The sequence below is a fragment of the Myotis lucifugus genome, unplaced genomic scaffold, assembly GCF_000147115.1.
Source record: "Myotis lucifugus unplaced genomic scaffold, Myoluc2.0 scaffold_731, whole genome shotgun sequence".
NCBI classification, from domain to species: Eukaryota; Metazoa; Chordata; class Mammalia; order Chiroptera; family Vespertilionidae; genus Myotis; species Myotis lucifugus.
Genome location: NW_005871779.1, coordinates 113,777 through 134,992, shown reverse-complemented (window position 1 = coordinate 134,992; position 21,216 = coordinate 113,777). Strand labels below are relative to the sequence as shown.

Here is a 21,216-nt window from a genome sequence, read left to right as displayed (position 1 = left end):
GACAGGGCCCCGCTCCAGCCGTCCACCTAAACCCCGGCTCTTCCACTTACTGGCTGGGTACTTTATTTAACTTTTCCATGACTGCTTCCTCTGATGGAGATGAGGGTGGTAACAGTACAGCCACCTCACAGAATTGTGAAAATTGAAACCAGGAAATATGGTAAGCAAGCACTTAATAAGCATTAGCTATTTTTATTGTATTTATTGCACAAACTCCAGAAAATAAGCTCTTTGAAAACAGGGCATATATATATATAATCTTATATAATAAAAGGCTAATATGCAAATAGACCAAACAGTGGAATGACCAGTTGTTATGATGTGCACTGACCACCAGGGGGCAGACGCTCAAAACAGGACTGTCCCCTGCCCTAACCTGTTTGGCTCAGTGGATAGAGCATGGGCCTGCAGACTGATAGGTCCCAGATTAGATTCAGTCAGGGGCATGTACCTTGGTTGCGGGCACATCCAGTAGGAGGTGTGCAGGAGGCAGCTGATCAATGTTTCTAACTCTCTATCCCTCTCCCTCTCTGTAAAAATTCAATAAAATATATTTAAAAAAAACAAAAACAGGAGCTGCCCCCTGGTGATCAGTGTGCTCCCACAGGGGGAGTGCCACTCAGCCAGAAGCCAGACTCATGGCTGGGGTGGCGGTGGCGGTGGCGGTAGCACTAAGGAACCCTCGGGGGATGTCCGCCTGCCAGCTCAATAGGGAGCGGGCCTAAGCCAGCAGGCGGACATCCCACGAGGGGTCCTGGACTGTGAGAGGACACAGGCCGGGCTGAAAGACCCCCCCCCCCCCCAGTGCACGAATGTCATGCACCAGGCCTCTAGTATAATATATAAAAGGCTATTATCTTCATTACCTGCAACAGTGTCTGCCTGGCACTTAGTAGGTTCTTTTTTCCCATTATAATAGCCATCTTTATTTGTAAAAATTTACATATCAAATGTATTCTTTTGGTCTTTACATGATTTCCTTTTTACAAAAACAAAAAGTCACATAAACACCTTCCCCACTGTCATTCCCACAGATGGATGTTTGCGAGGCACCCCCCCCCCCCACTCCCCACATATAGCTACATGCTTCATTCTGGGACGGCTCCCTTCCCCCACATGCTTCGGTGCTTGCTACCACGGTGGAGTTCTGAGTCCCAAGACTGAAGTACACGAAGGGGTGGGTGAGGGTGCAGAGTGTGGCACGATGCTCAGGCGTGCAGGGCGGGCTCTAGTAGTAGGTCTCCTTCTCCACCCAGCCTCCAGGGCTTCGCCTGATGATGAGTTTTCAGGTCTGTCACACACGAAGATGAGAAGAGCGTACGGGAAGGCACAGAACCTCCAGGTAGGTTTGAGGGGGTTCATCCTCAGGGCGACTCCCATTCCAGGGCAGTAGGAAAGGAAAGCAGCGAGGGCCATCTCCTCAAAGAGGCCAAATATTAAGATCTTGTTCTTCAGCCCTAGCCGGTTTGGCTCAGTGGATAGAGCATTGCCCTGTGGACTGAAGGGTCCCAGATTCGATTCCAGCCAAGGGCACATGCCCAGGTTGCAGGCTTGATCCCCAGTAGGGGGCATGCAGAAGGCAGCCGATCAATGATTCTCTCTCATCATTGATGTTTCTATCTCTACCTCTCCCCTCCTCTCTGAAATCAATAAAAATATATTTTTTTTAAAAAAGATTTTGTTCTTCATCCTCTGCTGGAAGACGGAGTTCCTCTGGGTCTTGCAGATGACCACGCCGGCCCATGCACCACCACGATGCTGATAAAGAAGGCTGTGTGGCAGGCGAACTCCATGATCTTCCTGTTTGTAGGTCCACTGCTGCCCGTAGCTGTCCTCCATGTCGTTGACCCAGCGGTCGTCCCAGTCCACTTGGATGCTCAGCTGGTTAACCGGGAGGAAGCCATGCTCAGCCAGAATCACAAAGTGAAGAAGCCCCCTAGACCCTGGATCATACCAATCTGCCCGTAGGCCATGCTGATCAGCTGCTCGGTCACCAGCTTGTCCGATTTGTCTCTTTTTTTTTTTTTTAAATATATGTTATCGATTTTTTACAGAGAGGAAGGGAGAGGGATAGAGAGTTAGAAACATCGAGGGAGAGAAACATCCATCAGCTGCCTCCTGCAGCACCTCCTACTGGGGATGTGCCCACAATCAAGGTACATGCCCTTGACCAGAATCAAACCTGGGACCCTTCAGTCCGCAGGCCAACGCTCTATCCAGAGCCAAACTGGTTAGGGCTGGGCTGTCTCTTCATGATGTTGCTCTCAGCTGAGAGCAGGTGCTCAAACAAAAACTTGTACCTGAATGTTTGTAGCAGCACCACTATTATGTGGTCCTTCCCCTAATGCAGCGGTTCTCAACCTGTGGGTCACGACCCCTTTGGGGGTCGAACGACCCTTTCACAGGGGTTGCCTAAGACCATCAGAAAACATATATAATTACATATTGTTTTCGTGATTAATCACTATGCTTTAATTATGTTCAATTTTTAACAATGAAAATACATCCTGCATATCAGATATTTACATGACGATTCATAACAGTAGCAAAATTAGTTATGAAGTAGTAACGAAAATAATTTTATGGTTGTGGTCACAACATGAGGAACTGTATTAAAGGGTCTTGACATTAGGAAGGTTGAGAACACTGCCCTAATGGTTTCAGTGTGGCGAGCTTGTTTTGGAGTTGGACAGGTCTGGATTCATGTCTGCTATTTATTAGCCATGTAACCCTGAGCAAGTGACCCAGCTGTTTGGAGCTCATTATTTGATCTGTAAAATGGGCATGATGTCTCATATCTCAGACATTTTGCAAAGATCATTTGAGATCATTTATGTAAAGGACATTGGAACAACTGGGGAAATCTGAATATGAAAAATTGAATATTAGCTATTTCACTCATGTTAAAAATCTTAGGTGTGATAATAGTATTTTTACTATATAGGATGGAGTGGCTTGTTTGGCTGGGTGTCGTCTGGTATACGAAAAGGTTTCTGGTTGGATTCCCAATCAGGGCACATGCCCAGGTTGTGGGCTCTATCCCCAGTGCGGGGTGTACAGGAGGCAGCCAATATAAGTTTCTCTCTCACATTGATGTTTCTCCCTCTCCTTTCCTTTCTCTAAAGATCAACAATGTTGTTGTTTTTTTAAAATATATTTTATTGATTTTTTACAGAGAGGAAGGGAGAGAGATAGAGAGTTAGAAACATTGATGAGAGAGAAACATCAATCAGCTGCCTCTTGCATACCCCCGACTGGGGATGTGCCCGCAACCAAGGTATATGCCCTTGGCCGGAATCGAACCCGGGACCCTTCAGTCCGCAGGCCGACGCTCTATCCACTGAGCCAAACCAGTCAGGGCAACAAAGTTTTTTTATAAATAGCAAAATTAGGGATGGAATGTCATTTGCAATTGACTTTCAAATGAGTCAGCAAAGAACAGAGACCCATATACATACATATTTGCAAATGTGTAGAGATTAAACAAGTAGAGCAAAATGTTAAAAAATTCGTAAATCCAGACAGAGTCCATATATAAGGGTTCATTGTACTAATCTTTTAGCTTCAGTGAAAGTTTGATATTGTTAAAAATATAAAGTAGGGGAAGAGGTGCAACACTGGCCACAAAGTCTCCCTCTTCCAGGAAGCCTGCCCTGATTAAATATACTTCTCACACAGGCAGCTTTTTTTTTTTAATGTATTTTATTGATTTTTTACAGAGAGGAAGGGAGAGGGACAGAGAGTTCGAAACATCGATGAGAGAGAAACACCAATCAGCTGCCTCCCGCACACCCCCCACCAGGGACGCGCCCGCAACCAAGGTACATGCCCCTGAGCAGAACCAAACCCGGGACCCCGTCAGTCCGCAGGCCGAAGCTCCATCCACTGAGCCAAACCCGTCAGGGCTGGGCAGCTTTTCATGTTCATTAAATACCCCAGCCCTGGCTTCCAGCAGCATTTTTGACAGTTAAAAGGGGAAAATGATGCCTGGCCGGCGTGACTCCGTTGGTTGGAGTGTCTGTCCCGTCACCACAAGGGAATCACCGCAAGAGAATCTTGCAGTGAAAGGAGTTGGCTTTGATTCGGTGTCCGGGTGTGTACAGGAGACAGCTGATCACAGTTTCTCTCGCTCTCTCCTTTCCTCTCATAAATTAATAAATAGGGAGAATAATGTCTGGTCTTCACTTTATTAAAAATATAATCCAGCAAAGGAAGCAGCGACAAACATGACGAAGCGATCAGCCCACCCGGTAACACAGAGCAGTGGCAGGGCTGGTTTCAGGACCCTTACCTCCTCGGCCATCTCTACAGCAAGCTGTACTTTGGTCGGAAGTGGAAAGTTGGAGTGACACTCACGGGCTGTGACGGAGGCTGGCTCCTGGATGCCTTTGCTCAAGCGCACCCTGTGGGTCCCGTGTCACAGCTGCCTTTTCCCCACTCACAGAGCCCTTCTCAAGGCCCATCCCCAGCCCTGCACTCAGCCACACACATCTCAGCGAGAACTACGGGCTTTATTGCAAATGGAGTTGCCTGCTAAGGAGCCGCCTCTCTAGTCCTCCTTTTCCACTCTTCCTCTCAACACGTCCCTCCAGGCAGGCCACTAGGCCATTATGGAAGAGGAGTCTGGGGAGAGTGAAAAGGTGCAATGTCTTCTCCAAAGTCTTCTGGAACAAGCCCTGAGTCCGCCTGGCTCCAGGTGAGAACCTTGTGATGAAAGGGGTAAGACTTAGCTCCCATCTTCAAGGTCCTCCATGTCTACATCCTGGGGGGGCTTCGTCTTCTTTTTTGATTTAGGCTGTGGGCCACTAGTCCTGGCTGGCTTTGCAGGGGCTTCCACTGAACAAAGAGAAAGAAGCTGCATTAAAGAACCCAAGTGGAGTCAGGCTGCCCCCCGGCCCCGCCTCTGCGCCCAGCCTCACCTTCCATGGCTGCTTTCTCTTTCTGGGCAAGCCGGATCTGCTGGAGGAGTTTTCTGCGCTTCTTCCCAGACAGAGTAATGTTGGCACGTGCACTGGACCTGAAGGGTTGGCAGGACAAAGATCTGGGTTAACATGAACAACACAACCACACAGGTGGCTCTAGCTATTAAAAAGGTCTTCGGCTCGGCTGGCATGGCTCAGTGGTTGGGCATCGACCTATGAACTAGGTCACGGATTGATTCCCAGTCAGGGCACATGCCTAGATTGCAGGCTCGAGCCCCAGAATGGGGTGTGCAGGAGGCAGCCAATCAATGATTCTCTCTCATCACTGATGTTTCTCTCTCTCTCTCCCTCTCTGAAATCAATAAAAAAATATTTTTTTAAAAAAAGGTCTTTGGATACACATCAAAGAACTATTTAAAAATCTGGGTTCTGAGGTAGTAAGTTTAATTTCAACACATCAAGTACTTAACATTAAATGTTAAATTTTAATATATTGTAGAAATTTGTAAGGGGAAACTATTTTTCTTCTCTATTCTAGATACTCTAACATCAGATTGGAGAAGGGGGGTTTAAGTCCTATAAATTTAATTCAATGACATTATCTACCTGTACTTCTGACCCTATGAAGCAGGGCTCTAACCCAGTTTTCAGACTCCATAATTTGTAAGAAGAGCTCACAGAACTCAGGGGGACATTTACTTGCATTTACTGATTTATCATAAAAGGATACAATTCAGAAGAGCCAGATGGAAGAGATGCATAGGGTAAGGTATGGGGGAGAGGCCAGGCGTCTCCAGGCCCTTTCCAGGTGAGCTACCTTCTAGCACCTCCACCCATTCACCAACCAGGAAGCCCATCGAACCTCCGCTGCTCAAGACTTAGAGTTCAATCACCAGGCCCCCACCTGCCGCCCCCTACTTCCCAGGGTGGGGGAGGGGGAGGTTCCATGTTCCAGTCCTCTAACCTCTGGGGTTTTCTGGTGACCAGACCCACCCGGTCACTCATGAGCATAAACTTCGGCGTGCTCAAAAGGGGCTCCTAACGAAATAAAAAACGCTCCTATCACGCGGAAGGTTTTAGGGGCTCTGTGCCAGGAACCAGGGGCAAAGGCCTAAGAAATACGTTTCTTATTATAAACTCTGCCAAGACTGATAATGAAGAATTCAATGACAGAATGGCGAGGGAACTTTTCTCCCCGACGAGGCCGCCCTGAGACTTCTATGCAAAAGCCCAGGTGCCCGGGGAAACTCAGCCGGCGGCAGGCACAGCCTGTGTGCGCCTTGGGCTTCACTTATAAATTAAGGCCCGAACGCAGGGGACGCGTCCCTCGCAAAGTGCGGGTGCAGACGGCGCCGCGGCTCGGGAGCTCGGCCACGCGGGAGGGACCCGGGGCGGACCCGGGGCAGCGGCCCGGCACTCACGCCCGCTTCTTGAGGTGGTGCCGCGTGGTCAGCCCTTCGTCGATCACGGCCCCGACCACCCGGTGCTTCAGGCGCCGCTCCCGGTTCAACACCCGCCGTCGCTTGAACAGTTTCTTCTTCAGCTCCTGCGGGGGAGGAAGACGCTACTCAGGCGGCGGCCGCGCCCCGCGCCCGGTCTCCCCGCACCCGGCGCCGCGGGCCCATCGGCCCCATCCCGGGGGGACAGAGGGCTCGGGACGCCGCGGAGACGCGCTCGGCGCCGCCATATAGTCACCGTTCGCGGCCGGTTGATCTTGCCGCCCGGAGCTCCCATGGCTGAGCCGCTGTGTCGGCTTCCGGTCCGCGTTTCCGCCGGACGCAGGGTCCGTACGGCCCCGCCCCTCAGTCCTCCGAGAGCCAATCGCAGCTCGGGGGCGGGGCCTGGGGCTATATAAGGGAGCTCAGTGGGCTCCTCCGTCTTTCCGGGTCGGCTACGGAGTGAGTGCTGTTTATTTTCGGGGCCCTACGGGGTGCGCGGGGGTTCTGGGCTGGGCTTGCGGACCCTCCTTTTCTTGGCGGGGTTCGGGCGTGCGGTCCCGGTCCCCGTAATGTACGGAGGCAGAGGGAGAGGGCTCCGGCCCCCTCGGCGTCATGTCTTCGGTGCCGACGGTTGCCAGTCCGCCGGTTCTATCCTCAAGCGCCGGGACACGGGTCTCCGAGAAGCTGGGCGGAACCGAAGTTCCGCGGGCTCCCCCCCGGGATGCTCATGCCTCCTCCTCTTGTTTCAGGTCTGAAGCCGCCGCAGGATCCGGAGCTGTCGTATCTCCTCCCTTTCTCCGTCCGTTGCAACCAATAAAGGCCAAGGCCGTTGGTACCGTTTTAGGTGTGTGTCCGCGTGCTTTTTTCCGCGCTGCAGAGTTAGGTTGCACACGTAATTGCACAAAGCGGATTTTGCAAATCTCTTGAATCTCAGGCTTCTGCGTGGAGTTCGGGCGACATTGCAGCATTTCTGGATGGCGGCGCTGCGACGAACCCTCCAGGTGGCCACCCGGGCTGCGGGCACACGCCGCGCCTTGGCGGGTAGGAAAGATGGGCGGTGGGAGGCAGGGCGGTTTCTTCCTGACCCGGAGTCCAGTCTGGCTGTTAAAGGGTGAGGTCTCATTGCGTCGTTTTTGCGGTGGTTGGACGGAACTCGGGTGACACATGCCTTCCGCTCGTGTCCACAGGCTCCCTGGCCGGTAGCTGCCTGGCGGACCGCTGCCTCTGGGATAAGCTCCACGCCCAGCCCCGGCCGGGCCGAGCCCCCACCTTCGACTGGTTCTTTGGGTTTGAGGAAGCCCAGGGCCTCCTCCTGCCGCTGCTGCAGGGAGCCCAGGCTGCCCGTCCACTGCGGGTGCTAGACGTGGGCTGTGGGACCTCCAGCCTGAGTGTAGGCCTGTACGCCAAGTGCCCACACCCAGTGGACGTGCTGGGGGTGGACTTCTCTCCCGTGGCCGTGGCCCACATGAACAACATCCTGGAAGGTGGCCAAGGCCAGACACCCCTGTGCCCTGGGCACCCTGCCTCCCGCCTCCGCTTTATGCAGGCTGATGCCCAGAACCTGGAGCCAGTGGCTTCCGGCTCCTTCCAGCTAGTGCTGGACAAGGGCACCTGGGATGCTGTTGCCCGAGGTGGTCTGCCTGGGGCTTACCAGCTGCTGTCCGAATGCCTGAGGGTCCTCAGCCCCCAGGGGACCCTGATTCAGTTCTCAGATGAGGACCCTGATGTGCGGCTTCCCTGCCTGGAGCAGGGATCCCCAGGGTGGAGTGTGACTGTGCAGGAGATGGGCCCTTTCAGGGGCATCACCTACTTTGCTTACCTGGTTCAAGGCTCTCATTAAAGACATAGACTTGACCCTAGGGTTCTTGTTGGGTGAGGAGAGATGGAGAGAGCTTTGCCTTTGCAAGATGGCTAGAGAATAAGGATTTTAGTCCTGGCTTCCATGGTTACTAACTAGGTGCACAAGCATTGACTGCCCGTTTACTCACCGGCAGGGTAGGAATAATACCTGGATTTATGGGTATTGCATACATTGACAGCTAAAACATTTATTAGAAGCAGTCCCATAGAGAAGATATAAGTGGATTATTCCCCACCCAAATCCCAGCATCGACTGATATGTGACCCAGTGGCCTAACCTCTAAGCTCATTTTTCTCACCTGTAAAAGGGAAAGATTGTGAGGACGGGCAGAGGGGCTCCCTAGACAAACCTAGGTGAAATGTTGAGAGAACAAACAGTACCCTCAGCTCCTGGGCGGCCGGAAATGGCAGTATTCCATTAGGTGGCTTCTGCAGACCCCAGAGAGGACTGGGATTGGGAGCTTCCTGATACACTGTCCTCCGGAACCCAGCAGGCATCTTGCTCTACCTGTTCCTGCCCCGAGCTGAGTTCTGGATTAAAGGTTCTCACGAGAGATCTGGGGTCCAGTGGGCTAAATGTCCAGTCTGGGTTGGGGGAGGGGAGTTAAGAGCCCATTAGCAGTGAGAAATGTTCCTGATACATTGACCTTTACTAAAATGAACTTGTGTTGCCCTGGCTGGTTTGGCTCAATGGATAGAGCGTTGGCCTGCGGACTGAAAGGTCCCACATTCGATTCCCGCCAAGGGCACATGCCTGGGTTGCGGGCTTGATCCCCAGTAGGGGGCGTGCAGGAGGCAGTCACTCAATGATTCTTAATGATGTTTCTATCGCTTCCTCTCCTTTTCTCTCTAAAATCAATAAAATGTATTTTAAAATAAAATGTTGAGTGGTTTTTGAAACTATAGATGACTTCATTAAAAAATAAAATGAACTTGTGATCTTTTTTTCACTTCAGGTCAAATGTTTTGCTTTTTACTAAAAACACATGAGTTTGTGATTTTTGTTTATGAAAAATGAAGAGCCTCATTTCACAGCCTTAGTTTCCTCATGAGGGGAAAGGATCTCCCTCCTTGGGTTCTGAAAAATCATGACATAAAAGTGTTTGGCACAGTGCCTAGCATATAGTAAATGCTCCCCCTCAAAATGTTTCTGTAACAGTATATAGGTGGGAGAAGTCTGCAAGAGAAGACTTGCCAAATGTTAGCTCTCACTGGGCAGTCAGATTTGGGGGAATTTTATTATCTTTTTTCTCCCCCCCCCCCCCCCCCAAACTAAATATTTTAAATATTAAAAATACTTAAGCCCTAGCTGGTTTGGCTCAGTGGATAGAGTGTCGGCCTTCGACTAAAGGGTCCCAGGTTTGATTCTAGTCAAGGGGCATGTGCCTGGGTTGCAGGCTCAATCCCCAGTGTGGGGCATGCAGGAGGCAGCCAATCAATGATTCTTATTGATGTTTTTATCTCTCTCTTCCTCTCTGAAATCAATGAAAGTATATTTTAAAACATACATATTAAGCCCAGTGTGGCTCAGTGGTTGAGCATCTACCTATGAACCAGGAGGTCACGGTTCAATTCCCAGTCAGGGCAAATGCCCAGGTTGTGGGCTTGATTCCCTGTGTGGGGTGTGCAGGAGGCAGCCAATCAATGATTCTCCCTCATTGATGTTTCTGTCTCTCTTCCTCTCCCTTCCCCTCTGAAATCAATAAAAATATATTTTTAAAAAACATATTAAAAGGCATGACCCAGCTGACATCAGAACTGCTCTCTAAAGTCCATCAGCTAGCCGAAACCGGTTTGGCTCAGTGGATAGAGCGTCGGCCTGCGGACTGAGGGGTCCCGGGTTCGATTCTGTGTGCCTGGCACTGCTGAATGCAAGGGACAAAACTGAGTCCTGTCCAGACGCCAGGTCACAAGGGCTCCATTGCACCTGCCACCTCCCTCACCTGGCTCTTCACTTCGCTCCTGGAAGAAGACCTGGACCCCTTCCTCATCATCTGTGAGCAACAGTAGCTCCTCATGCGGCCACGGGAGCTCCCCGCTCTCCACTTACCTCAGCAGCTTCTACCACAATGGAGGGCAGATGGGTCTTTTGAGAGACAACCTGCATGGGGACAGCAGGGGTCTTGGGCTCACATGGAGGATGAGCCAGCAGCAGGACACAGGGTGGAGAAGTACTAACCTGCACATCCTGATGACCTTCAACTCAGTCAGTTTCTTCTCTGTCTTTCCAGAGAGGGTTGGTCAGCTGCGGATTTTCTGGATGCTGGAAGGAGCCTGGGCTATCTCTAGGCCAAGGCCCATCCTCGCTGCTCCCTGGCACAGTCTATGGCTGCTGATTTTTAGAGTGCAGGGTGGTTGAGCTCAGTAGAGTTCTGAACCCCTGCCCAGTACACCCCACAGGCTGCTCTTTGATCTTCTTTGGAGCCTGGCTCCTTAATCACTTCTGAGGAGAGCAGGATGGGCCTTCCAGGGGAGGAAGACGTCCCGAGACTGGGATAAGAGCTTTATTTCCACTCACTCCCTTTCCCTGGTGACGCTGGGAAAGGCAGGAGGGATAGCAACAAGGGAATCTGGAGTACAGCCCTGAGTGAAGAACCTTGATAAACTTGGAACTTCCTGATTCCTTTGCCAACTGGGTTGCCCAAGTTGACATATTTCCTTGTATCTTTTAAGTGGATATTCATGTGGTGTTGACTATTTTCCAGGAACTGTTATAAACCCTTTATGTGTAAACAGGTTTAATTCTCCTAAAACTATGGCATAGATAGTTATTAGCCCCTTTTCCGATACAGACACTAGGGCACAAAGAACTTAAATGATTTTGTCCAGACACAACTAAGAGGTGTTTTCTTCTCCAAACTGGAATTTGGGTATGCTACGCGAAATCTAGTTTTCATGATTTAATAAATGTCCCAAGAGTATATAGCATGATGAAAAATTTAACAAGTGTGCTTTAAAAACACTTTTTCTTAGCTTTTAGTTATTGATTTTGAAAGAGAGAAGAGAGATCAATTTGTTGTTCCACTTATTGATGCATTCAATGTCTGATTCTTGTAGGTGCCCTGACTTGGTGTATCAGAACGATGCTCTAACCAACTGAGCTACCCGGCTTAACAAGTTCACTTGTAACAAGTTTACTAACACGTAAGATAAAGAAGAACTATATAAACACACTCTTCCGAAAGCAGTGCGCTTGGCTCTGCGCTTCTGTTCAGAGGTTGACGGGACTGAAGGGGGTCCATAGACTGTGTGTCCACGTATCTGGGTGTCCACTGGGTGTCCTGACACAGCACAAGTTACTGCGGCAACCACAGAGCAGGGGCCTAGCCTTCTCTTGAGTTTTCATGATTTAATAAATATGTCCCAAGAGTATATAGCATGATGAAAAATTTAACAAGTGTGCTTTAAAAGCTTTAAAGCCTAGAGCCTCTCTCCTGCTCTAGCCTTCTCTTGATCAGGAAACTCAGGAACTGGGCTGTTAGTTGTAAAAGCCGCGGCAACCATGGAGATGCACTGTGGCCGGTGGCTCGGTGGGTTCGGGCCTCCTCCGATAGCCCAGGTGGCGGGTTCCATCTCCATCAGGACGCAAACACGGAGCAACCTTTAGTTCATCTCACTCCCAACTTCGCGACAACAGCTCCCGCGCTCCGCCTGCGGGCTCAGCGCCTTCCGGACACGCTCAGCCTCCCCGATGCGCTCCAGCTTCCCGGCCACATCCAGGCTTTAGACTCGGGCGCCCCAGACGCGAGACCTTTCGCGATCGGGTCCTCTCTAGCCGGCCCCTTTCTATGGTGTCCGCTGAGGGGCGCTCTAGCCCGCGCAGGAGCCGGTGAGACGCGGTGCCGGCCTCTCTAGGCTGCGGGAGACCGCGCAGGCGCCTCGCTGCCCGTGCGGTGGGCGATGGGCTTCTTGCGCAAAGCGCTCATCTCAGTCGCGGTGCTGGGGGCGTGGGCTGGCGTGGGCTCCGCGCTCTTTGTCCTCGTGACCCCGGGAGAGGAGCGGGTTCAGGCGATGCTGAAGGTGGGAGCCATGGGAAGTCCGACGTGGGGTGGGCGGGCAGGCGGAGTCACCCCCGCGCTTGGGGCCGGAACTGCGAACCTCTCTCCCGCAGGAGATGCCGGGGCAGGACTTACGGAGCCGGGAAGAGGCGGCCAGGACCAAGCAGTTAGTGATGGCCGCTCTGCAGGAGGCAGCTGCCACGCAGGAGAACGTGACCTGGAGGAAGAACTGGCTGAGCGGCGGCGGCGGCGGGAAGTCAGCGTGAGCCGGGACCTGCACCCGTGGGCGCTGGGAGCTCCGCTCCGGCACAGGAGTAGGAGGCGGCCTTGCAGGGACCTGGCGGGGAGCCCGGGCTCCGGGAGCTGCCGCCGGGTGAGCACTCCCCCCCCAAACCCTGCACTGACTGCGCGTTCATGTCCTCGCGGGCCGGCGCCGTCGATGTGGGGAACTGAAGGAACCAGTAAATCAGTTCCTCCATCCGGAAAGTGAGCCCTGAGGTCTGACGCCTGTAAATGTCTCCGTTGTGGGGTCGGTTCTGTGGGCTGGGCTGGCCGCAGCACCCAGTGCCCCGCTTCCCATGTGCGGCCGAAGCCCAATAGGCACAGCGATCACGCTTTGAAAGCACGAGCCCGCTCATGTGTGTGAGTGTTCTTTTGGGGGTAACCAGGCGGCATTCTTGAAGTCGAACTGCCCTGGAAAACCGTGCAGCAGTGGCTGCCAGGGGACACTTAGGGTTCCTGCCGTGAGGCTGGAGCTGAGCTCTTGGCACTGAACACGGGCCGGGCGGCTTCGGCGGCCATTGGCCTTGGGAGCCCGTTTGCTGGGAGCAGTGAAAGCGTGTTTTGAGTCAGAGGTTTGATTCAACTCCAGCACGTTACACGTTTCCTCCGAGCCTCAGTACTGCTCTGTAAAGGTGCTAATTATCTTAGGGGCTGTCATAAGAATAATGTAGAAAAAAGTAAAGTGTAGGTAGGGCCTGGCAGAGCAGCCTCTCAGTAAATAGTGGGGTTCCCCTCAAGGTTTCACTGTAGTTTTCAGTCTGTGATCCAGTCCTAGGATCCACTGGAAGCGCCGCTGAAGGGATGAGACACAGCTGTCAGTGAAGTTGCAGCCCCACCACCAAGTCCATTGCTTGGCTCCCCTTTTGTCCACAAGAAAAAAGGCTGCTTTCATTACATAAGTTTAGCCAGAACACTAATACGCGGAGGTATAAACCCAGATATGAGCATTGGTGCTGTTTTCAACTGCTGGGTGGTGAAGTCATAAGGTGAATACATGTCACCTATGACCTTTAGGTTAATGGTGGCCCTTTCCCAGCCTGGGATTGAGGGGAAGGCAGCAGCTGTTAGGGAACACTAGGCTCAGGTGATCAGTGGCTGTGAGGCAGGTTCCCATAAAGGTGCTTGGCACCAAGAGTTGGGCACCCCGGTGTGTCCAGGATCCGTAACCAGCTGCCTGTGTCAGGTTGGGCAAGTCACCAGCTTTAGTGTCGGAATCTCTAAAATGGGTAACTGTACCTACTCCTAGGTAATAGTACCTTCGTATCTGTTAATACTTGTAAAATGCTTTTAAGGTCAGTGTTCCTCAATGTTTAGGAATGGCCGCATAAAACATTACCCTTTTAATAGCTAGTAATTACTGGGGACTTATTTGGTGCCAGATACTGTGCTAAAGCACCTTTTATTGACATTATGTAACCCCAACAACTCCACCTGACATGTACTATCATCCCTATTTCACTAAAGAAGTAAACTAGGCACATAGCCAATAAGGAATCCAAGCTTACGCACCACCTTACCCATAGGAGCAAAAGGTGCTATATCCACTGCACTCTCCACCCCCAAGCATGTCTCCCCCCTCAACTTCCCAGCAACTAATCAGACCGAGATCAGAAACACGTCTCTGTTGGAAATGTGAGATGAATGGCATCTGTTCTGAAAGCATTCATTCCCTTTAGTCTTCCTGTCTCAGTTTAGTCCCTCCCGGTCACTCAGGAAGGAGTCGGGCACATAAGAGAACTCAGGGCTATTTATTAGGAAAGAGATGTCAGTGCTTTATCAAAGTTGAAGAGGTCAGACAGGAGGTGGGATAAGGCCTCTCAGCTGGGACATTTCTTGGCCACAATGAGGACAGCAGAAGGCACAAGTCCTGAAGATGAAGGAAGAAAGCAGATTTAAGCCACACATACCTACCTTCTGTCTCCCAGATTCCTGGCCTCACACCTTCTCCACCAAGTCCCTTCTTTGCAGCCCTTCCCTCTCAGGCGTGTCCCTATCACACCCACGTCCTGCTTCAGCTCCCACACGTCATACCCAGCTCCTGCAGAGGCCGCTCCATGTCAGCCTCCGAGAAGGCCCGCCGGGGGAAGCCACTGAGCAGCTGCACAGGGTCCTGGTCCCCGCCCGGCTCCTCCCCACGGTGGAGCTCCACATAGAGCCGGACAGCTGCCAGCTGTTCCCGGGCCCGGAACGTCTGGGTCAGCGAGGTCCCATCTGGCAGCCGGACCTGGAGGGTGGGTGAAAGCCACAACACAGTGAGTGTCAAAACTGAGGGAGGGACCCAGCAAGGAAAAGAAGAGCAAAGCTGGCTCCTCCTTCCTCTCAGTTCGAACCAGCATCATTACTACTACAAGCACCTAATGAACAGTCACTTCGGTTCTGCTTGACTAAACAATGAAGAGAGAGACAGACTCCTTGCTCCCTCACAACTTAAGAGTCCACAAAACTACCTGGAAAAATACCATCATAAATGAATAAATGTTAGCTTTGCAAACAGCTGTGTAATACAGCCAATGGAAGCATGAACAAGTAAGGAGGTAACTGCTGAGTAAGAGGGAGGTATGGACTTAAAGAAGACTGAGCAAGTGAAATTTGATACTATTCCTAAGAGTAGAGAAGGTAGGATTTCAAAAGTCATTTACAAAGAAGGGAGAAGTTTGGCAAAGGAAACATAACTGAAAAAAGCTCTGGGCCCTAGCTTATTTGGCTCAATGGACAGAGCTCCGACCCTCGGACTGAGGGGGCCCGGGTTCGATTCTGGCCAAGGGCACGTACCTCGGTTGCAGGCTCGATCCCTGGCCCTGGTCGGGGCTCCTGCAAGAGGCAACCAATTGATGTCTCTCTCTCACATTGATGTTTCTCTCTCTGTGTCTCTTCCCCTCCACTCTCTCTCAAAATCAATGGAAAAATCCTGGGTGAGGATTAACAGACAAACAAAGCTCTGGGCTAGGGGGTTGACAGGCAACACAGGGGTCCCAGAGCAAGAGAATGAGAATCAGTACCTGGATGCGGCACTGGTCATATTCCCGCTTGCTGGGAGGCTCCTGGCTGGGAGAGGAGGGAACAGAACCGGGCTCGGCGGGTGCGGACGGCTGAGAACTCACGCTGCCTCCATACTGCAGGACAAAGCAAGACGCCATCAGGCACCCACCCACCCACCCGCCCGAGAAACACTGCGCCCCGCCTTGCCCTCCGAAGCAGAAAATGGGGCTTATTAGCCTCATCCACTTAATTCCTGCGTCTTCCCAACCGCCTACCTTCTTGGCTCTCTCTGCTTTGTCTCTTTCAATCTTTTCTCGGACTCTCTGCCTGGAACGCAGACAGGAAGAAAGCAGGTCAGGCCCTGACAAAGCAAATATTGATTCCTTCCTCAGCTCTGACCCAGCATCCCACCTGGCCGCTAACTCCTCGGCCTTCTCCTTCCTGCGCTCCTCCGCCGCCCGGCGCATCTCGTCTTCCTGCAGCCGCTGCCTGGCCGCGGACAACTCTTGCCCTTGTCTCCGGCGCTGCCGCTCCCGTTCCAGCGCCTCCCGCTCCTCTCTCTCCTCGCGCTCCCGCTGTTTCTGGGCCACCAGCTCCAGCATCCTGTATTGCAAACAGGAGAGCTCAAGGGAGACGACCGTGGAGTGGAAAGGTGGGCTTATAACAAGGGACTCAGAAAACACAAGCCAGGGGACACGTGTCCCAGCACAAAAGGGAAATGCCGAGAGGGCAGGGGATGTGGCCAGTTGGAGACACTGATCAGACTGTGCCCGGGAGAGAGAGGCACAGGGTGACCCTCCACCGCGCAGGGCCGTGCCGCCTACATGCCTCTTCGTCTGCTCCTGCCTTTCCTCTTCGCTCAGAACGAGTTTCCCTTCTTCCGCGGGGGACCCAGGCCCTGCAAACAAGCCATCGGTGTCACCCCCGTCATCTCCTCGGGCCCCTCCACAGCCTCACCGCGCCCCTCGGTCAGGACCTTCGGGGCCACCCTGCTCCGAGGAGGTGGGTTCCCGTCCCAGGACATGTCCGAGGGGGGTCGGCAGCGGCTCGTCCACATCGGGGTCGTCTTCGTGCTCCATGAGCCTGGCGGAGAGAGTCGGCAGGGAGGTCGACCCGAGGCTGCCCGCCCCGCCCCCGTCCCCGCCCCGGGGTGGGCGCTCACCAGTCCATCGCGGCCTCGATGCCCTGGTTCCCTGTGAGGGCCAGAGCCTTCTCCCTGGGGGCAGAAACACCGTGATAGCGCCCGCGGGCCATGGCGACGGTCAGGCCGGGGCGCGGAGCCTGAGGCCGGGCGGGGGGAAGGCGGACACGCCCGCGAGCCCCGCGGCCGGGGCTAGAGGGGCTCCCTTACGCGCGTCCCCTGGGGAAGCCCATCTCGATGAGACTCTCCAGAGCCGTCAGCTCCGCCATGACGCCGCCAACGCCGCCTCCGGGGGACAACAGCGGGCGGGGGGCGTCCGTGAGGGGCGCTCCCGGCCCGCGGGCCAGCCCGCCCCCCACGGACGGCCCCGGCCAGGCGTTCGCTCGCTCACCCGACTCTGGACCCGCCGCGGACACTGCCGAGAAGAAAGCGGAGGAGAAGTGGAAGTGCCCGGATCTGTTTGGTCACGTGGCGGCGGACGTGGACGGGGGCCGCTGAGAGTCAGAAAGCACAAGCCCGGCCCTTCCCCCGGGACCCCGGGGGGGGGGGGGGTGCGGGGGACATCTCGCGAGAGTTCCGGAGAGAGACGAGGCTCCTGAAGAAACCCCGGCGCCTGACCTCGGTGGGGAAGGGGGTGCGGCCCCGACACCCTGGGCGGACCTGCGGGGACTGGCGATGTGGTCCCTTGGGCAGCCGGTTGGGAGGTGATTGGCGCTCTTCCCGCGGGGCCCTGGCCACGTGCACACTCTGACCCGCTCCTCTGTCCTCATCTCTCCGGGCAATGCAGCCGGTCTCCGCCCGACTGCCACAGGGATCTTTGCAAAACACAGTATCTTACCCTGTCATCGCCCACCTGCCTAAAACTCCACGACTTGCCAATCCCTTCGGACAGCGATCTTCATCACACCGGTGTGCCCCAGGAATTTTTAAAGCATACGCGACCTGACCAGTCAGGGCACTGACCGCTTTCCCTTAGGTTGTCAAATTAAAAAAAGACAACAGCCAACACAATAGCGTCCAGTGTGAATTAATCAAAATTATATTTTTTTGGGAGGGGGGTCAGATCTGCAAAAAATATACGTTTTGGTGTGCTGCAGAATTCTAGTAATTAGTTTATGTGTGCTATGAGATGAAATAGGTTGGGGATCGCTGGCTTAGGAGGAAATGTAGTCTGGCTCCCTCCTGCCAGCCCGTTTTTGTTCGAGTCCCATCTGTAAGGTGAGGCTAACAATAGCCCTATCTTAGGTGCACGGCCAGCCTGTATTGTGTAAATGTGAGTAGTTCGCAGATGGGTTTCCCACTGGCTGAGGGTAACTTGTGCTTATTGCAAAACAAACCCTCTCCCTCCCCTGGGTCTTTGCACAACAGCCCCTCTGCCTGGGAGGTCCTGCCTCTTTTGTGGGCTTGGTCAACTCCTAGTTGGTTCTTTGGACTGGACTCTGGGTTTGCTTTTACCATTTATTTACTTGAGTTTTTGTGAGTTTATTTGAGCCAAACTGATGACATGAAGCAAAAGTTCAAATGCTCCCCGGGTTTGCTTTCTAAGGGAAGCCTGCTTGGTCCATCCCAACTCCACCTCCCAGCTCCAATAATTACCCCATTAAGCATTTATACCCCTGCTGGGTAGTCCTTGTGGATTACTTAGCTCTAGGCCAGTGATGGCGAACCTTTTGAACTCGGCGTGTCAGCATTTTGAAAAACCCTAACTTAACTCTGGTGCCGTGTCACATATAGAAATTTTTTGATATTTGCAACCATAGTAAAACAAAGACTTATATTTTTGATATTAATTTTATATATTTAAATGCCATTTAACAAAGAAAAATCAACCAAAAAAATGAGTTCGAGTTCGCCATCACTGCCCTAGGCTATTAGGAGGCAGAGTAACAATAAGTTGAATTGATAATATATGCACTAGAGACTTTTAGATGATTAATGCATATTTAATCATCACAACAATCAGTGTGATATAGGTACCATTAGTGACAGGAAACAGACACAGAAAGATGAGATAATGTATCTAAGGTCACAAAGCTGGTTCGTAGCAGAGCTAGGATTCAAACCCTAGTGAATATAGTGCATTCACTGAACCGCTATGCTATGCTCCCTCTCCATGGTGGAGTGAAGTGCATCAGCTTTGGAGTCGGGAAACTTGAGCCCAAATCCTAACTCAACTCACTACATGTAGCTTCAAACCATTTAGAACCTCAACTTTCTCATCTGTAAAAAGGTGATACCATCTCTTATAATGATCGCAAAGATTGAGAATGCATGCAAAGCACGTCTTCCCCCCACTTTTTATTGAATTTATTGGGGTGACACTGACAAAAGTATACAGGTTTCAGCTGTGCAATTCCACAACACATCATCTGTATACTGTATTGTGTAAACATGTCTTTGATAATTAAATAGTTGGCCCTTATTATTTGTAAACTAGAGGCCCGGTGCACAAACTTTGTGCACAGGTAGGGTCCCTAGGCCTGGCCAGTGATCAGGGCCGATTGGGGCCTTCCAGCTGCAGGCCTGGGCTTTCCCTCCTAACGTGCCACCCCTAGTGGTCAGTGCATGTCACAGCGAGCAATCAAACAACCGGTCTCTCAGTTGAACTGCCGAGGGGACACTTTGCATATTAGCCATATATATATACATATATATATATATATATAGTTAAGTATTAAGGATGCAATAAGCAAAAAAGGCACTGAAGAGTGATAAGTGGCCACTGGTCTGGCTCAGTGGATAGAGTGTCAGCCTGCAGACTGAAGGGTCCTAGGTTTGATTCCACTCAAGAGCACATGCCCAGGTTGCTGGAGGCCTGCAGGAGGTAGCTGATCAGTAACTCTCTCTCATCATTGATGTTTCTATCTCTCTCTCTCCCTCTCCCTTCCTCAAATCAATTTTTAAAAAGCCCTGTCTGGTGTGGCTGAGTTGACTGAGTGTTCAGTGCACCAAGAAGTCACCAGTTAGAATCCCGGTCAAGGCACACGCCTGGGTTGCAGGCTCCAGCGGACCAATGTTTCTCTCTCATCAATGTTTCACTCTCTCTCTCTCTCTCCCCCCCCCCTCCTCTCTCTCTCTAAAATCAATTAAAAAATAAGTAATGCCATAACCGGTTTGGCTCAGTGGATAGAGCGTCGGCCTGTGGACTGAAGAGTCCCTGGTTCGATTCCGGTCAAGGGCATGTACCTTGGTTGCGGGCACATCCCCAGTAGGGGGCGTGCAGGAGGCAGCTGATCGATGTTTCTCTCTCATCGATGTTTCTAACTCTCTATCCCTCTCCCTTCCTCTCTGTAAAAAAATCAATAAAATATATTTTTAAAAAAATAAGTAGCTTTATAAAAATTAAAAAAGAGAAAATAATTGTATTACATAAAGACCTCTGCTACAAGCAATAGTGTTTTGAGGAGGAGGAGAACTTTCACTTTATACTCTCCAGTATTACATAAAATTTGTATGTGTTACTTTTATAATTTTTAAAAAATGTTATAAGACCTTCAAATCCCACTTCTGGCTTCTGGGGGAAAAATTAAGGTCAATATACTAGTAAGTGAGGATTATACTCTTTAGCAACATAAGACTTTTCTACTTCTAATTCACTTAGAAATAAATTCAAAATTATGCATACTACTCTGAAGAACAGGTGTGTGGATAGGGAGTTGAAAAGGATTATGAAAATGAAATGTTTGCCTTTAATATTGTTACAGGGGGTACACAAGAAACAAGCTGGGGAAAGAGGAAAGCCCTTGGTATTATATTATTACTTGTTATTATTTTTAACTGGCAAGCTCGGCCCAGACAGCAGCTTGGGCTGTCCCGCCCCCCCGCCCCCCAACCCTTCCCCCGCCTGAGACACAAGTGGATTAAGTCAGGTGTGCGCAAGCTCAATAGCTAAACAAAAGGCAGAAGGAGATGTGGTCTCCGGCCCCAAACTTCCATCCAGCAGCAGCTTATTCTCCAAGCCCTTCCAGGGTGCATGGCAGGGGTTGCTAAGCAACGCCAACAAGGCCAGATGTGCCCCGGCCTGATGTGTAAGGCCCACATGTTTATAAATGGTTGCATGGTGATATGAGTACCTACATAATATCTTCTCTTTTATCCTCTGGAACCGCAAAACCAATTAACCATCTCATCCTTTAAGAAAGGACCCTCTCTTCTACTCCTTCCCCAGCTTCAGCCAGAAGAGACAGTCTGGGGCCCGCACGAGTTCTGGGGCGCGGGCTCCGGGGGCCCGGGCTGCGCAGGCAGGAGCGGCCCGCACCTCTTCGGGGAGCGCTGGCTCAGCTCGCCGGGCGGGGGCTCCGCGGGGGCCCGATGCCCGCCTGGGGGGCGCGGGTGCGGCGGGGGCAGCCGCAGCGCTGGCGCAGCCAGAAGTGCCAGACCAGGGCGCCGCAGCTCAGCAGGGCCAGCGCGGGGCCCACCCCCCACGGCCGCGTGGACCAGGCTCAGGGGCCGCGGAGGAACGACCTACCCGGTCGCACGGCCCCAGGACAGGGCGGCCGGAGCCCTCGAAGGCTTTGGACGCCCAGCCCCGGGCCCGGGCCCCGTGCTCATCTCTCCTCGTCGATTAGCCGCCACCACGGCCAACGACATAGAGG

General features: G+C 52.2%; 4 protein-coding genes, 1 non-coding gene and 1 pseudogene across 5 annotated transcripts; 3 read left to right on the top strand and 3 right to left on the bottom strand.

The window, feature by feature from the left end:
• Positions 1-1,119: 1,119 nt before the first annotated feature.
• LOC111823900 lies at positions 1,120-1,999 on the bottom strand (annotated as a pseudogene).
• A 2,174-nt stretch (positions 2,000-4,173) lies between these two features.
• On the bottom strand, positions 4,174-6,707 carry CUNH11orf98 (chromosome unknown C11orf98 homolog). Its single transcript, XM_014447955.2, has 4 exons — positions 6,618-6,707; positions 6,344-6,468; positions 4,920-5,017; positions 4,174-4,836 (listed from the first exon to the last, which is right to left on the bottom strand). The coding sequence occupies exons 1-4, from the start codon at positions 6,654-6,656 to the stop codon at positions 4,727-4,729; spliced, it is 372 nt and encodes a 123-aa protein (XP_014303441.1). The 5' UTR covers positions 6,657-6,707; the 3' UTR covers positions 4,174-4,726.
• Position 6,708: 1 nt separating this feature from the next.
• On the top strand, positions 6,709-9,051 carry CSKMT (citrate synthase lysine methyltransferase). The gene is made up of 4 exons (XM_006105882.3): positions 6,709-6,820; positions 7,111-7,205; positions 7,296-7,402; positions 7,549-9,051. The coding sequence occupies exons 3-4, from the start codon at positions 7,336-7,338 to the stop codon at positions 8,199-8,201; spliced, it is 720 nt and encodes a 239-aa protein (XP_006105944.1). The 5' UTR covers positions 6,709-6,820; positions 7,111-7,205; positions 7,296-7,335; the 3' UTR covers positions 8,202-9,051.
• LOC111823907 lies at positions 6,885-7,033 on the top strand. Its single transcript, XR_002827000.1, has one exon. It is a non-coding gene; the product is annotated as a small nucleolar RNA SNORA57 (small nucleolar RNA).
• Positions 9,052-12,048: 2,997 nt separating the features above from the next.
• LOC102436128 (ubiquinol-cytochrome-c reductase complex assembly factor 3) lies at positions 12,049-12,847 on the top strand. Its single transcript, XM_006105880.3, has 2 exons — positions 12,049-12,241; positions 12,333-12,847. Exons 1-2 carry the CDS (start codon positions 12,122-12,124, stop codon positions 12,483-12,485), a joined length of 273 nt encoding a protein of 90 aa, XP_006105942.1. The 5' UTR covers positions 12,049-12,121; the 3' UTR covers positions 12,486-12,847.
• Positions 12,848-14,230: 1,383 nt separating this feature from the next.
• UBXN1 (UBX domain protein 1) lies at positions 14,231-17,119 on the bottom strand. Its single transcript, XM_006105881.3, has 10 exons — positions 17,011-17,119; positions 16,832-16,917; positions 16,643-16,696; positions 16,457-16,563; positions 16,309-16,378; positions 15,892-16,083; positions 15,756-15,807; positions 15,501-15,614; positions 14,533-14,725; positions 14,231-14,368 (listed from the first exon to the last, which is right to left on the bottom strand). The coding sequence occupies exons 2-10, from the start codon at positions 16,888-16,890 to the stop codon at positions 14,319-14,321; spliced, it is 891 nt and encodes a 296-aa protein (XP_006105943.1). The 5' UTR covers positions 16,891-16,917; positions 17,011-17,119; the 3' UTR covers positions 14,231-14,318.
• Positions 17,120-21,216: the final 4,097 nt, after the last annotated feature.